Source organism: Pleurodeles waltl, chromosome 5 (assembly GCF_031143425.1).
Source record: "Pleurodeles waltl isolate 20211129_DDA chromosome 5, aPleWal1.hap1.20221129, whole genome shotgun sequence".
NCBI classification, from domain to species: Eukaryota; Metazoa; Chordata; class Amphibia; order Caudata; family Salamandridae; genus Pleurodeles; species Pleurodeles waltl.
Genome location: NC_090444.1, coordinates 666,362,050 through 666,374,476, shown reverse-complemented (window position 1 = coordinate 666,374,476; position 12,427 = coordinate 666,362,050). Strand labels below are relative to the sequence as shown.

The 12,427-nt window shown below is 39.6% G+C and overlaps 1 protein-coding gene across 1 annotated transcript in view; it reads left to right on the top strand.

Moving 5' to 3' along the window:
* The window catches only part of HDAC2 (histone deacetylase 2), a 169,529-nt gene extending 157,485 nt beyond the window's left edge, over positions 1 to 12,044 (top strand). Inside the window, exon 14 of the mRNA XM_069234546.1 lies at positions 11,714 to 12,044. Within this exon, the coding sequence (XP_069090647.1) occupies positions 11,714 to 11,744 (31 nt within the window). The 3' untranslated portion in view covers positions 11,745 to 12,044. The remainder of the gene's footprint in view (positions 1 to 11,713) is intronic.
* Positions 12,045 to 12,427: the final 383 nt, after the last annotated feature.

Sequence of the window (12,427 nt, the reverse complement as noted above, 5' to 3'; positions counted from 1 at the left end):
TTGTTGATGCCAATTTCGGGGAAAAAACACAAGCCTTCTTCTGCAGTCCTTTTTTCCATTTTAAAAAAACAAAAAAAACGAAACTTTCCCTGTATTTTGGCTAATTTCTTGGTCTCCCTCTGGGGAACCCACAAAGTCTGGCTACCTCTAGAATCCCTTGGATGTTGGGGGGAAAAAGGATGCAAATTTGGCATGGGTAGCTTATGTGGACAAAAAGTTATGAGGGCCTAAGCGCACCCTCCCCCAAATAGTAAAAAAAAAAAAGGACTGCCACCTGAGGGGGAAAAGGCCTGGCAGCGAAGGGGTTAAAATCCATTTAACAGCAGTAGCTGCTTACCTACAAAACAGACAGCATACTTCTCTGTTTAGAATCCATGTCATAAAAGCTTTTATGGAAGGCCTTAAAAGAATCATTCCACCTAGAGCTCAACCAGCTCCTGCCTGGAATCTTAATATCTTGTTCACAAGGAGTATGGGTCCACCATTGGAACCCAAGCATTCTTGCACTCTTCGATTTCTGTCATGGAAGGTCGTTATCCTAGTAGCACTTACTTCCTTAAGGAGAATTAGTGAAATCCAGGCATTCACTGTAGAAGAACCTTTCTTCCAAATTCACACAAATAAAATAGTACTTAGGATAAATCCAAAATTCCTACCTAAAGTAGTTTCGCCATTTCACATTAATCAATCAGTGGAATTGCCAGTCTTCTTTCCACATTCAGTTGCTGAAAGAGCTCTTCACACTCTAGATGTTAAAAGAGCTCTCATGTATTATATAGACAGAACAAAAGATTTCAGAAAATCTAAACAACTTTTTGTGGCTTTTTCAACAGCCTCATAAGTGTAATCCCATTTCAAAACAAGGATTAGCCAGATCGATAGTAAAGTGTATTCAGACTTGCTATCTTAAGGCTAAAAGGCAGCTATTAGTAACTCCTAAAGCACATTCTACTAGAAAGAAAGGCGCTTCAATGGCATTCTTAGGAAATATATCAATTGCAGATATATACAAAGCAGCCACATGGTCCACACATTTACTAAACACTACTGTGTGGATGTTATCTCACCAACAGGCAAGTGTTGGTCAAGCAGTGCTTAAAACACTATTTCAAACTACTCCAACTCCTACAGGCTAGCCAATGCTTATTTTGGGAGGGACTGCTTTTGTCTATAAGAAGCATGTGTATCTGCAGCTACACATGCCATCGAGCCGAAAATGTTACTTGCCCAGTAAACATCTGCTTGTGGCATGTAGTGCTGCATATTCACATGCGCCCTCCCTCCTGCCTGGAAGCCTGTAGCCGTTGCAGTATTTTCTTTAGATAAATATGTATATACACTGCATGGACATGTTCTAGATCTTCACTGCTTACTTCACCCTCCTGCGGGAAAACAATCCAACAAAGGACTCGATGCCCATGCGCACTGTCACCAAGGAGTCACTCGATCTTGTGACTTGAAAAAGATTCTTTGAAGAAAAACAACTTGTAACACTCCGAGCCCAACACTAGATGGCAGACTTATGCAAAGCATGTGAATCTGCACCACTACATGCCACAAACGGATGTCTACTGGGTAAGTAACATTTTCCATATATCAAAGTTCCAACAAAGAATACGCTTACTCAGAAATCAGGTACTAGGATTTTACTCCAAACACTACGCGTTTCGGCCGACTCCGCAGCCTTGATCACTCTTGCAGCTACCAAGGCTTGGTTGTTCCTCCTCCAAGGGATCTTTAGGCTCCGTGTAGCCCTGGCCCCCAGCACTTCTTCCTGCAATGCACAGTCTCGTGCCTGCTACTCCAGCGACGTGGGACACTTCTTCAGGTGTGCTGAGTGGGCCTCACTGCGACTCCTGTGCCTGCTGCCCGTCGGTTGCCTGTGGGGGCTGCCTCCTCTTCTTGTGACTCTCCCAGCTGCTGAGGGTCACCCCAGACTCCCTTCGTTGGTTCGAGTCTCATGGACTTTGCTGGTCCTCTTCAGCCTTGCAAAACCTTCTTCACCGATTCTTGCATTTACCATGGCTTGTTGGTGGTTTTCCAGCACCGCTGACTGACTGCATCACGACTGCCGACGTAGGACATCACTTGCATCACAACTGGGGCTCCTCTTAGACTCCTGTGCTGCACTGCTGACTTTATTTGTTCACTGTCGACCTAGTCCTGCATCCATAGAAGGGTGGGTAGAGGCTCCTGCCACAAACGGACACTGCATCACGAACTGGACGTGGTCCTTTACCTGTACAGGTCCTCCTCTGGCAGGATCCACCTTTGGGTTCTTCCAGTCTTGTCTGGGTCTTGCACAATCCTTTTCCAAAGTCCCCCTGTTGGTTTTTGGAAAAACCAGATACTTACCTCTGCTCCCCTGGTCACTGGGGATCACTCTGGTACTCACCTCTTGGGGTTCCTAGTTCCTCCATCTCCCTTCTACTGATTACACTTCCTTGGGTACGAGACTGCTTTTCACATTCCACTTTTTTAGTAAATGGTGTGGCCCTCACTGTTTGCTATTCCCAATGCCTGTTGTTTTCTGTGCTATTTTCTGATTGCTAATGTGTGTATAATAGTGTGTTTGATTACCTCCAGTTGGGGTATTACCTATACAGTATTTTAGTATTTGTGTTACTAAAATAAAGTACCTTCTGTGGTTCTTTCATGTGTGTTAGTGCTGTGTGACTGCAGTAGTATTGCATAAGCTTTGCATGTCTCCTGGACAAGTCTTGGCTGCTCATCCACAGCTACCTCGAGAGAGCCCTGGCTTCCTAGACACTGCCTACACCTCACTAATAGGGGATACCTGTACCTGGTATAAGGAGAGAACACCATAGGTGCTCACCACACACCAAGCCAGCTTCCTACATCAACTATATAATTCTGTCATTGAGTGTGTATCTGCGCTACAAAGACTCAGCTTCTCATTGTCTTCATTTTAACTCCAATATAATGTCAGCTTTTCTGTCCCCTGCCCCCTTCTTCAGTGGTTGCCTTCCCATTACTCAATTTTATTTTCTCGTGCTCTCTTATTAGCCTCTTCTGTTTGTAATCTTGGTATAATTGTTTATTTCTTGCTTGTTTTATTCAGTCACATACTGTCATACAATAGCCGCAAAATCTCCTCTCTTCTTTCAAGCTTCCAAGAAATCTCTCATTATTAAACGTTCCTTATGTCAGTTTGACAACGTCTCCACTGTCAATGGTTGTGTTTTGAGTATTTCTAGTATGCTGTTGCTCCACCTTAGGCTTCTACCAACCTCTTTAGGTCTCTATTCATTTGATAGCTAACATTTTGTGGTTGACTCCCATTTTAGTTCCTTTCTGTTGTTTTAAGTATGTTCACGGCTTGCTTCTACTATTTCTCACCCTAACTGTGCTGAATCTTGTCTCAGGTCTTTCTCACTACTTACTGTTATATGAAGAAAGGTATGCCTGTTTAATTGCAGAGCTCCATTTGCTGTGTCCTATGGATGATTTTCATTAATTTTTCCCTATTCCAAAATGTTTAATTTTATTTCATCCTGTTGAATCCCCTTGGATCCAGTCATTGATGTTGACCAACCTATGTTTTTGTAATAATTTCGGTATGTACTGACTTTAGCAATTATGTACACCCCTTTATTAAAACTTTGTATAAATTCAATAAAAATTAATTTACACATCTTGAGATCAGACAGGACAGACCTTCTTATCATGGTAGGAGTGGTGCATTAGGAGTAAAGGTGCTTCCTTTGGGCTTGATCTGTGCACCACTTGTTCTCACTGGTACTAGGATGATGCCCCTGTGAGGTGTCTAGGTACTAGCCTCTTAAACCACCTCTACCACTGGAAGCTAAGAGGTGACTTTGACCACACATCGCTCTGAAATACCAACTGGATGTCTCTAAGTTCCAAATCTAACTAACAATTAAACATTTGAAAGTTGGGTGGACTGTCTATGAAGAAGATGGAACTCGCTGAATCTATTCCTGGACAACTGCCTTGTGGTTTGAGCCTTAAATCGGGAAAGTTTTCAGTCTGCCTTACCCAATACCAAGTGCAAAGACCTGAAGGCAATTAGTGTTGACAGTTTATATCCTGCGTGAGTGGTGCAGTGATATGATGTATCGTCTCAAAAGTAGTTGGCCCATACTGTTTTAATAACTCTAGGCTGGTAAGTCTCCCTCTAGCTATCTATAATGAACACATTTTAGTGTTTTGAGTATGTGTACCATCTATGGGCAGACATTCCTGCCTCCTCTCTGATTTACCTTTATTTGCTTCCAAGACCTACTTATTCTATTTACAGGACGTTCAGGATGCCACTTTTTTTTTTAAGAGTATGGTATAATTATTTGTCTATCACCACAACAACCATTTCTAGGCATATAAGGACGTGAGTAGCTTCACAATCTGGCCGTTATACGTGGGGGGGGGGGGGGGGGGGGTAAAGCACCAACTAAAATACAATTAGCTTTGTTTCTGACTGCACCTCCGAGAATAATTAAATCCATTAAAATGTCCATTTGAGGTTTGTTCCCATGAGGCACAATGCCCATACTCTAGTCTTCCCATAAGTGCCTATAGAAATACTTAAGGTTTCGTTAAAGAAGTGCATTTCTAAGATTAGCAAGCTTGAAGCTCTGTTTTGAGTATCTTAAACTGTCACTCTTAAAGATAAAAATTATTTTTGATTTTTTTAGGTTACATTTTCAATACAACCTTCCACATTAATCAGCGTGAATCTGGATGTTTCCTTTCTATATTCTTTAAAATTTGACGTCTGCAAGAACCCTCCTCAAATTGTGCATGATAAAGTTCCTCAATGCTTATCTTCACCACATAGTTACTTCATTACTCAAAATAATTTTTTGGTGGACTTGGACATGCCAAATGAGTTTAACGACTAAACTAATAACATCTATTCTCACAGCACTGTATCTTCTATGCATGGTCTATACTACTTTGTGGTTGCCACTCCCTTTAGTTACGTGACCATCAGTAAAGTCCAAATCAGTCTCTATAACATTTTAGAGAATTGCTTTTTATTTAGCGGTGTTCCCTAAAAGGCAGCCATATATTTGGTTTATTCCTTGCTCTTAATGTCTGCTCTAGACATAACTCCTTTCACAGTGCCCACTCCTATATTTTGCACCCTGGTAGACAGGAGTGAACCAGTTGAAAAATGGGCTTTGCGAGATTCCGTTCTTGTGCATATTGTTGTGTGATGTCCATCAGGGTAACAACATCTAAAGCATTTTGTGGAAGAGGGTGTGCCCTTTAAGTATCGTGGAGAAAGATGGGAGTGGTGGAGCGAAGCAGGTGGCCACTGGAGATTTCTGGTACAAACGGCAAAGGGGATGGGATACAGCAGTGGAAGAGAGGAGCGTGAATATAATAAGATAAGAATACAATGTAATTATGAACCATGACCAAGGCTAAATGCCAAATTGTGTTGGGTGTGTACATTTTGTCTGCACGCCTCGGTTCAGTTGCAGCAAGAGCACCTGATTGCGTTTCCTCAGCCAATTTCTGCTGGAATCTGTTTATGGGATTTATATACAGATTCCTCATTCCTGTGATATGCATCAATATTGATTGGTCCGCGAGGAACATTACATGAGGATTTGGTTGGCAGATATACTTTAGAAGCGTGTTGCTACTTTTGTTAATTCTCTAGACGAACTTTCAGAAGTGTCTTTCAAGACAGTACCTAGCAAAATTTAAACTCTAAAGTAAAGCAATGTCGTTGGGTTGCATATGGACATTACTGCATTAACTCTATTAAATGACATAGGTGCTCAGTGTCAATTTAATGTCACTTTTTTTTGTGAGCAAGTGTTGCAGATAACTATTTTCTGCTAGTACCTAAGAAGGCCGTGTGTGTCAAGGAACCTTTGTCCTTTTAAATTGGAAAACAAACATACAAGAAGTTTGACATTTATCCTTACAACACTTGACTCACTGATCAGTTACTTTTCAACTGAAGCAAGGCAAGAAAGAGTTGTTCTCACTTACAACATTATAGTTATGTAGAAGACAGATGGATTTGGGTAAATTAATATATATGATCATCATATTGCACTCATTCTACATCTGGTATAGTTGTATCAAATGTCCCTTCCATGAATCGTCCAATCTGGTCGTAGTTGAAAGGGAATAACAAAACATGGGCAGAGTTTCTTGCCAGAACTATTTAATCTGTATGGGCTGGAGTGTTTCATGGCACCACAGTGTGATGCACATCAGTACTGTGTTGTTAAATAGTTGGCTCCTGCAGTTTTATGGTGAAACAGGAAGATGAGCTTTTAAATGAAGACAAATCCATTGAATGCCTTGTATCTATATTCTGCATCATCCCTAAATATAAAAGGAGACCGTTTATGCATCAGTCAAAAGCCACGAAACGAAATGAAATAGAAAAATAGATATTACTTACTTAAAATGCACTCAAATATTGATGATGCTTTCTTTCAATGATCACAGCCCTGCGTCTGTTACCTTGCCCGTTTTACCAGTTGATGATTAAACTGTTCTTTTAGTACTTGGTGATATCTGTGTGACTAATTGGCAACCAGGGTGTGATCTTCAAACCAATCTGCCGCTACATAAGCAACACCTAAATCCTCTTCCAAACAGCTCCTTTGTTGTCCTTTCTTAGAGTTATTTGCATTGGGCTCTCTGCAGCCAACTCCATCTGTTCTTCTTAAAGTTGATTGTGAAAATTGACCTTCTTATTTACACTTTTGCAACTCCTGCTCTAAACATACTCTTGCTCGCTCCAATCAAAATATTATACTTAATTAACAAAAACATAATTGTAATATATTCAAAGAGGTCTGTCCAATAGATATTACAAAGAATATGGCCAAAACCATAAAGCAACAGGACACTGCAGATAAATTCCTCAAACCCTCATCACTAACTAACATGTTAGAAAAGTAAACGGAGAATTAAAAACCGATCTTCTCTTATGCATTGAAAATTCTGACTCTTGAACAACCTCCCCTGTGACAGGAGGATCATACACCCTATGTTCATGACCTATATATCTCGGAACATAAAGATGAAAAAATGTGACTGCCACATCACGATTTTTGATGATGAAAAATTAATGGTTCAGTAAATGGACCTCCGTCTTCACATTTTCTCTAATACCACCTAGAAGCTCAAAGACATCAACTTACTCGTGTTTAGCTCTTAGCTTCAGCATGGCTAGCTAGCTTTACGTGACAAACACCAACCAAAACATCCACCTGGCTGGGATAAAAAAAAACATCTACATTGAATTGAATAGCATAATGACTTTTTGCATCAGCACATACACTTGACACCACTCCTGAAGCCCTTGCTATAAATCAACACATGAGCTAAGAAGACACTAACTCTGCCAAAGTTGCATTAGTCAACCAGTCAGCTAATCTGGAATCTAGCAGTGGAAGGGCACTGTCCTAAGCCTCATCTTCCACTGTGGGCCCAAGGAGTTCTATCTTGACACACAAAACCGTTCAGAAACAGTGCAAACTGGATATTGAGGCACTATCCGCAAACACCGACAATTCTCAATCCTGTTTCCCACATTAGACCCACACAGCCATATGCATACGCAGCCATACGCAGATCAGGCTTCTTAGCGTTGCCTATTGCTGGTAACCATTGACACAGCAATCCACTTTGCACACCCATCGGATAGTCAACTCTGCAAGGGCCAATCACCAAACTATGCTCAGTCCTATTAATCAAGAAATTGACAAGATTGCAGAAATAAAGATCTCCCATGCAGCATCTTTAAATTATAAGAAATATAAATAGGAAACGTGGCAGAAGTACAGTAACCTTTCACACTTGATGAATAAGAAATATAAATTTACTCTATATTAAACGGATACCAACATATTCAAATGCAAATCACAAAGTTATATGTTCCCGAGAACGTAATGGTGAGAAACATCCAACACCCGTTCTCACAGAAAATGTAAAAAAACAAAGAAAGAACTACAATTATCACACCTTTTAGGAACAATGAATCATATGTTTCATAAAGTTCAACGGTAAGAAATCCACAACATCCATTCTGGCAAGAAATCTAAAACAAGAAAGAACAACTATAAATCTGTCCTGCTGACCAATAATGCCATGTTCCTCAAAGATCGCCAGTCTATTGAAAATTTGTCAAAACAAAGTAGTATGATCACAAGTCACTGAGATTTAAGAGTCTGTTACTTCCTGCTGTGAGGAATTGGCACACTTTTTAGCAAACAATATGGGCACAATCTGTGATGACATCGCTGCTGAGGCTCCTTACCAGCATTTTGTTAACACCCGACCATAACTTGGCTGCTGGATGACTTGACACATGTGATTAGCTGCTGGAAATAATCTACTACACAAAATCATTTTGCTGTCCACTCAACCTCATACCTCTTAAGTGAGCCAAATCCATTTGCTTTTCTCCTTCCTTAGTGAAAAAAGATCGTAAATGCTTTACTTGAGCAAAGTATTGACTACTGTTTATTATTTTTTGGGCATACTGTAAAATGTAATTGCTTTTTAATGAATGGTTGACAATACTTAGTTCAAAGGAAACAATTATGATATTTTTTAATGTAGAGAGAATACAGGTCGAATAGATTTGGCTAAATTAAGAGAAATTCAGCTGAAAATATACGTCAGCAAGACGTAGAACAAATCAATCAATAAAAATGTCATCTGCAACCTCCGTCAAGGGCCCCCGACCCTGCTGGGTGGCCTCAGCTTCACAGGCGGAGAATCCCATGTAATACTGAACAACCAAAACGAAAACAAAATGCTGAGGCCCAGTTCCAGGTACCTTTCAAGCTTTATTCCAAATACAAAGAGCAGCACCCATGCAGTCCTGACGCGTTTCAGCACAGAGCCTTGATCACATGCAGGTGGTTTCAGGTGTTCGCCAAACAACTGATTATAAATCATGTACCACGTGACTTGGCATTCCAAGAATACATTTCCCATAATGCGCTGTAAATGTTCTCAAAATTCAGTTCAGTGTTTATTCCTAATCATGCTGTAAGAGCGTCCATCCAGTGCATCAGAATGCCATAATAAAATAGCCATGTGATTTACAATAGAATTTATCTGATTTTCTGAAAATGTCACTCTTTCGGGGCTGCTTTCATCCATATACATATTTAAGCAAATCAGTGCAACACCCTGGTTAAATAGATCAATCAGATGGACTATTGCTTACGTAATAGTAAGTTCACGCACTACTTAATTGGTTACACTTGGGCAGATATCTTAGATGTGCGGCTATTAGAGGGTTCTGTTGCATCAAAGGTATTGAAGTAGTGAAGTCTACATCACCAGCATCACTGCAAAGCATGGAATGGAGGAAGAGCAAGGGGGGAAGGAGCATCATCACCATAACTTACAAGGTATCATTTTTTTTGTTTCAAAGTCTCTAGTCATTAGTACATCTAAGCCTAAAAATCTGTCTGACTGCCATTGACAGCCAGTTCAAGTAAGACTATATCTCACACCAATGTGTTGTTTCATCTTAGTATCCGTGCACATATAGTGTGTGCTCGCAGTACACTGTGTTCAGCTTATCTGTTTTTTGAGTGCATCATTTTTTCAGTTTCTAATATTTGAGGAAGCAGCAGCAGACTTCCAGACCATTGCTGTCTTAAGTGTACGGATGGGTAGGGACCTGATCATTGAATTCACATCCTACTCGTGTTTTTGTGGTCTTCTCATACGTGCCAAGGAGAACTGTCGGCCTGTTGATAATGGTTGTTAACATTTTGGTACTTTGCTCAACCAAAAGGGCTCTAATATATAAGACCGAAACCATGTGATAGAATTCAGAATCATGTGCATTACATCTAGGACATTGGCATTAGCATCTAACACTAGAATAAATCTTGCAGAGGCGATCTGGAATTAGATGGGTTCAGTGAATTATTATTCCATTGTAGATATTTTAAACTAGCATTTCTATATACTCTTCCTACAAATTCTCTAGTGCAGCCCCAGCCATCTTTTAAGAGTTACAATCCCATATCTAACTTCCGTTGGGGGTTCAAGTTTCATCACTGAATCTTCTCTAGGTTGGAAAGTAGCATACAATTGTTATTGTCCACCTACTATTATCTACTCTAGAGCATTTTCCTCATGCTTTGTATTACTGACTCATTATCGTGCACACTTCTGAAAATAAAACCCATAAAATCATCCTAAAAAATATAAGGCTGACCCTTGCACCAGTTAAAACTACCAAAATAGCATTAGCAATTGCTAAGTCAATATACTAAAGAAAAGTAACTACTGAACAACCATTGGTCTGGTTTTAGAACGGGGTACAGCACTGAAACTCTGATGCTGATCCTCTTAGATGGCATCTACCATACAGTAGACAAAGATGAAACATGCCTGCATATCCTATATGACCTCTCAGCAGTTTTCAGCACTCTTGTCTATGATTTACTGATCTACTCCTGTGCACATTATTCGCAAATTGGTTGTTGATAGGAAGGTCTGAATGGTTCAGGCTATGTCTGGATGAACACTGCCAGACTGTTAAGATTAACATCACCTACACACCCTTCCTAATTACAGTTGTTGGCTGCCCTCAGATAGCTGTACTAGCTCTCACCCTCATCAACCTACATGTGGACCTACTGAGATATTTGCTGAAATCCTTTGGTCTCTCAAACCACTAATACGCAGTTTGAATGCAGATATCATGTAAAAAAATCTATAATGACATATTGATAATTTAGATGAACTTAAGTTCGTCCTAAATAGAAGGGCGGCTGAATCTGCAGCAAAAAAGCAAAATCAAAGCAAAACAGACTTATCTTTAGTGATGGCTCTAACAGCAGCACTACAAAAGAAGTGGAGATTAACTTAAAATGAAGCAAGGCTTCACTTCAAAACTTTCCATAATACTAAACCTCTTGACTACATCCTGGGCAACAAACTAAATTCAGATCCCTCAATAATTATGTGGCAATACATAACAATTCTAAAAAAAATGAAGTTCATATCCAAAGAGTATCATAAAGGTGATGGTGAAACCTTTGATATTTCTCAATTCTAATAAAAGGATATCTCTTCTCCCTGGCCTCCTTGCCATCCAGACAGCCCCTTTAAGAGTGATAATCCACGACGCTGCAAATTTGAACAGACATGAAGATATTAAACACTTTATACCTCTATTGATTAAGCTCAGTGTGACCTCTACAGTGTCGCTGCACTTTGACATCAAGTTGAGGCATATTTAAAGCTCCGAAATGGAACTCGACCCACTACCTGGAAAAAACCTTGCTACCCCTGCATCATTCCTCCTAAGCACCCTTAAGTGGCATTATGACTCCTCAAAAACACCCATAAATAAATAATTATCAATTGTTGGAAGTGGTTACAGTTTTTGCTAAAAATCAACACAAGTATTGATATCAAATTTTGGTTAACTAATCTGGATGTTTTTCTAGATATGTTCTGGACCTGGATAAACATGCCCAATGGGAATGATTAGAAGATTCCAAAGAATGTTGAATTTTGTGTCATGCCACTTTGTCCTTTTTATCTAGAGTCAAGTTACTAATGTGTTTCGTTTATAGGTGTTACATGTAGCATGTTTTTTTAAATGGCCAAAAAGATAAGTATTAGCCATACGTATTAGCCATACGTAGACAATCTGTGTTTGTGAAAATAGATGTATTAACCTAAATTCTGTTTGTGTTTTGTCTTCAAACAGTGCCAAAACTGACCAACCCAGTAACCCATGAGTTCAAGTTGATGACCTCAGAACAATAACAGTATACAGATTTTAGAATGACTGTAGTGAGCGGAACTGGCCGTTTTTTATTTTTTATTCTATTTTTTTCACAACTGCCAATTTTATTCTCTAGTTTTGGCATGGACCGTATTTATTTTTAAACGGTATAGATTGTTTGGCAGGCATTTTGAGTTCTTTAATTATGAAGCCTAAATTCCTATCTTCACCCTGCTTTGTGATAGTATTTAAGATGGATGTGCATTATTATGTTACATGTCTAAAACAGATCTATTAAAGTAATTTTCCTTTACTGATCTCTTTTTGTAATTTTATCTATTAAAAAATGCCACCTTGGCTGTGTTGTCAATTATTATAAGAGATGAGCAGTACTTGCAGCTGAACTTACTACTGTTTTTTTTTTTTAAGCGACTTGATGTAACAAAAAAAAATGTAGTTTCACATAAGAGTAATTGTAAATCAGTGGTTGTTGCCTACAACACAGTAGCTGCCCCCCTTTCATTGTAGATCCATGCTGAAAAGTAGTTGTTGCACAGCAGTATTACTCGGGCGGATGGATGGGTACCAAGATGGAGCTGCCTATCCATAGTAGATTGCACACAAAAGGAAGAAGACTGCATGTAACTGCAAATATTAAACCACCCTCTTACATCAATCCATTCAAGAATTTGTTAT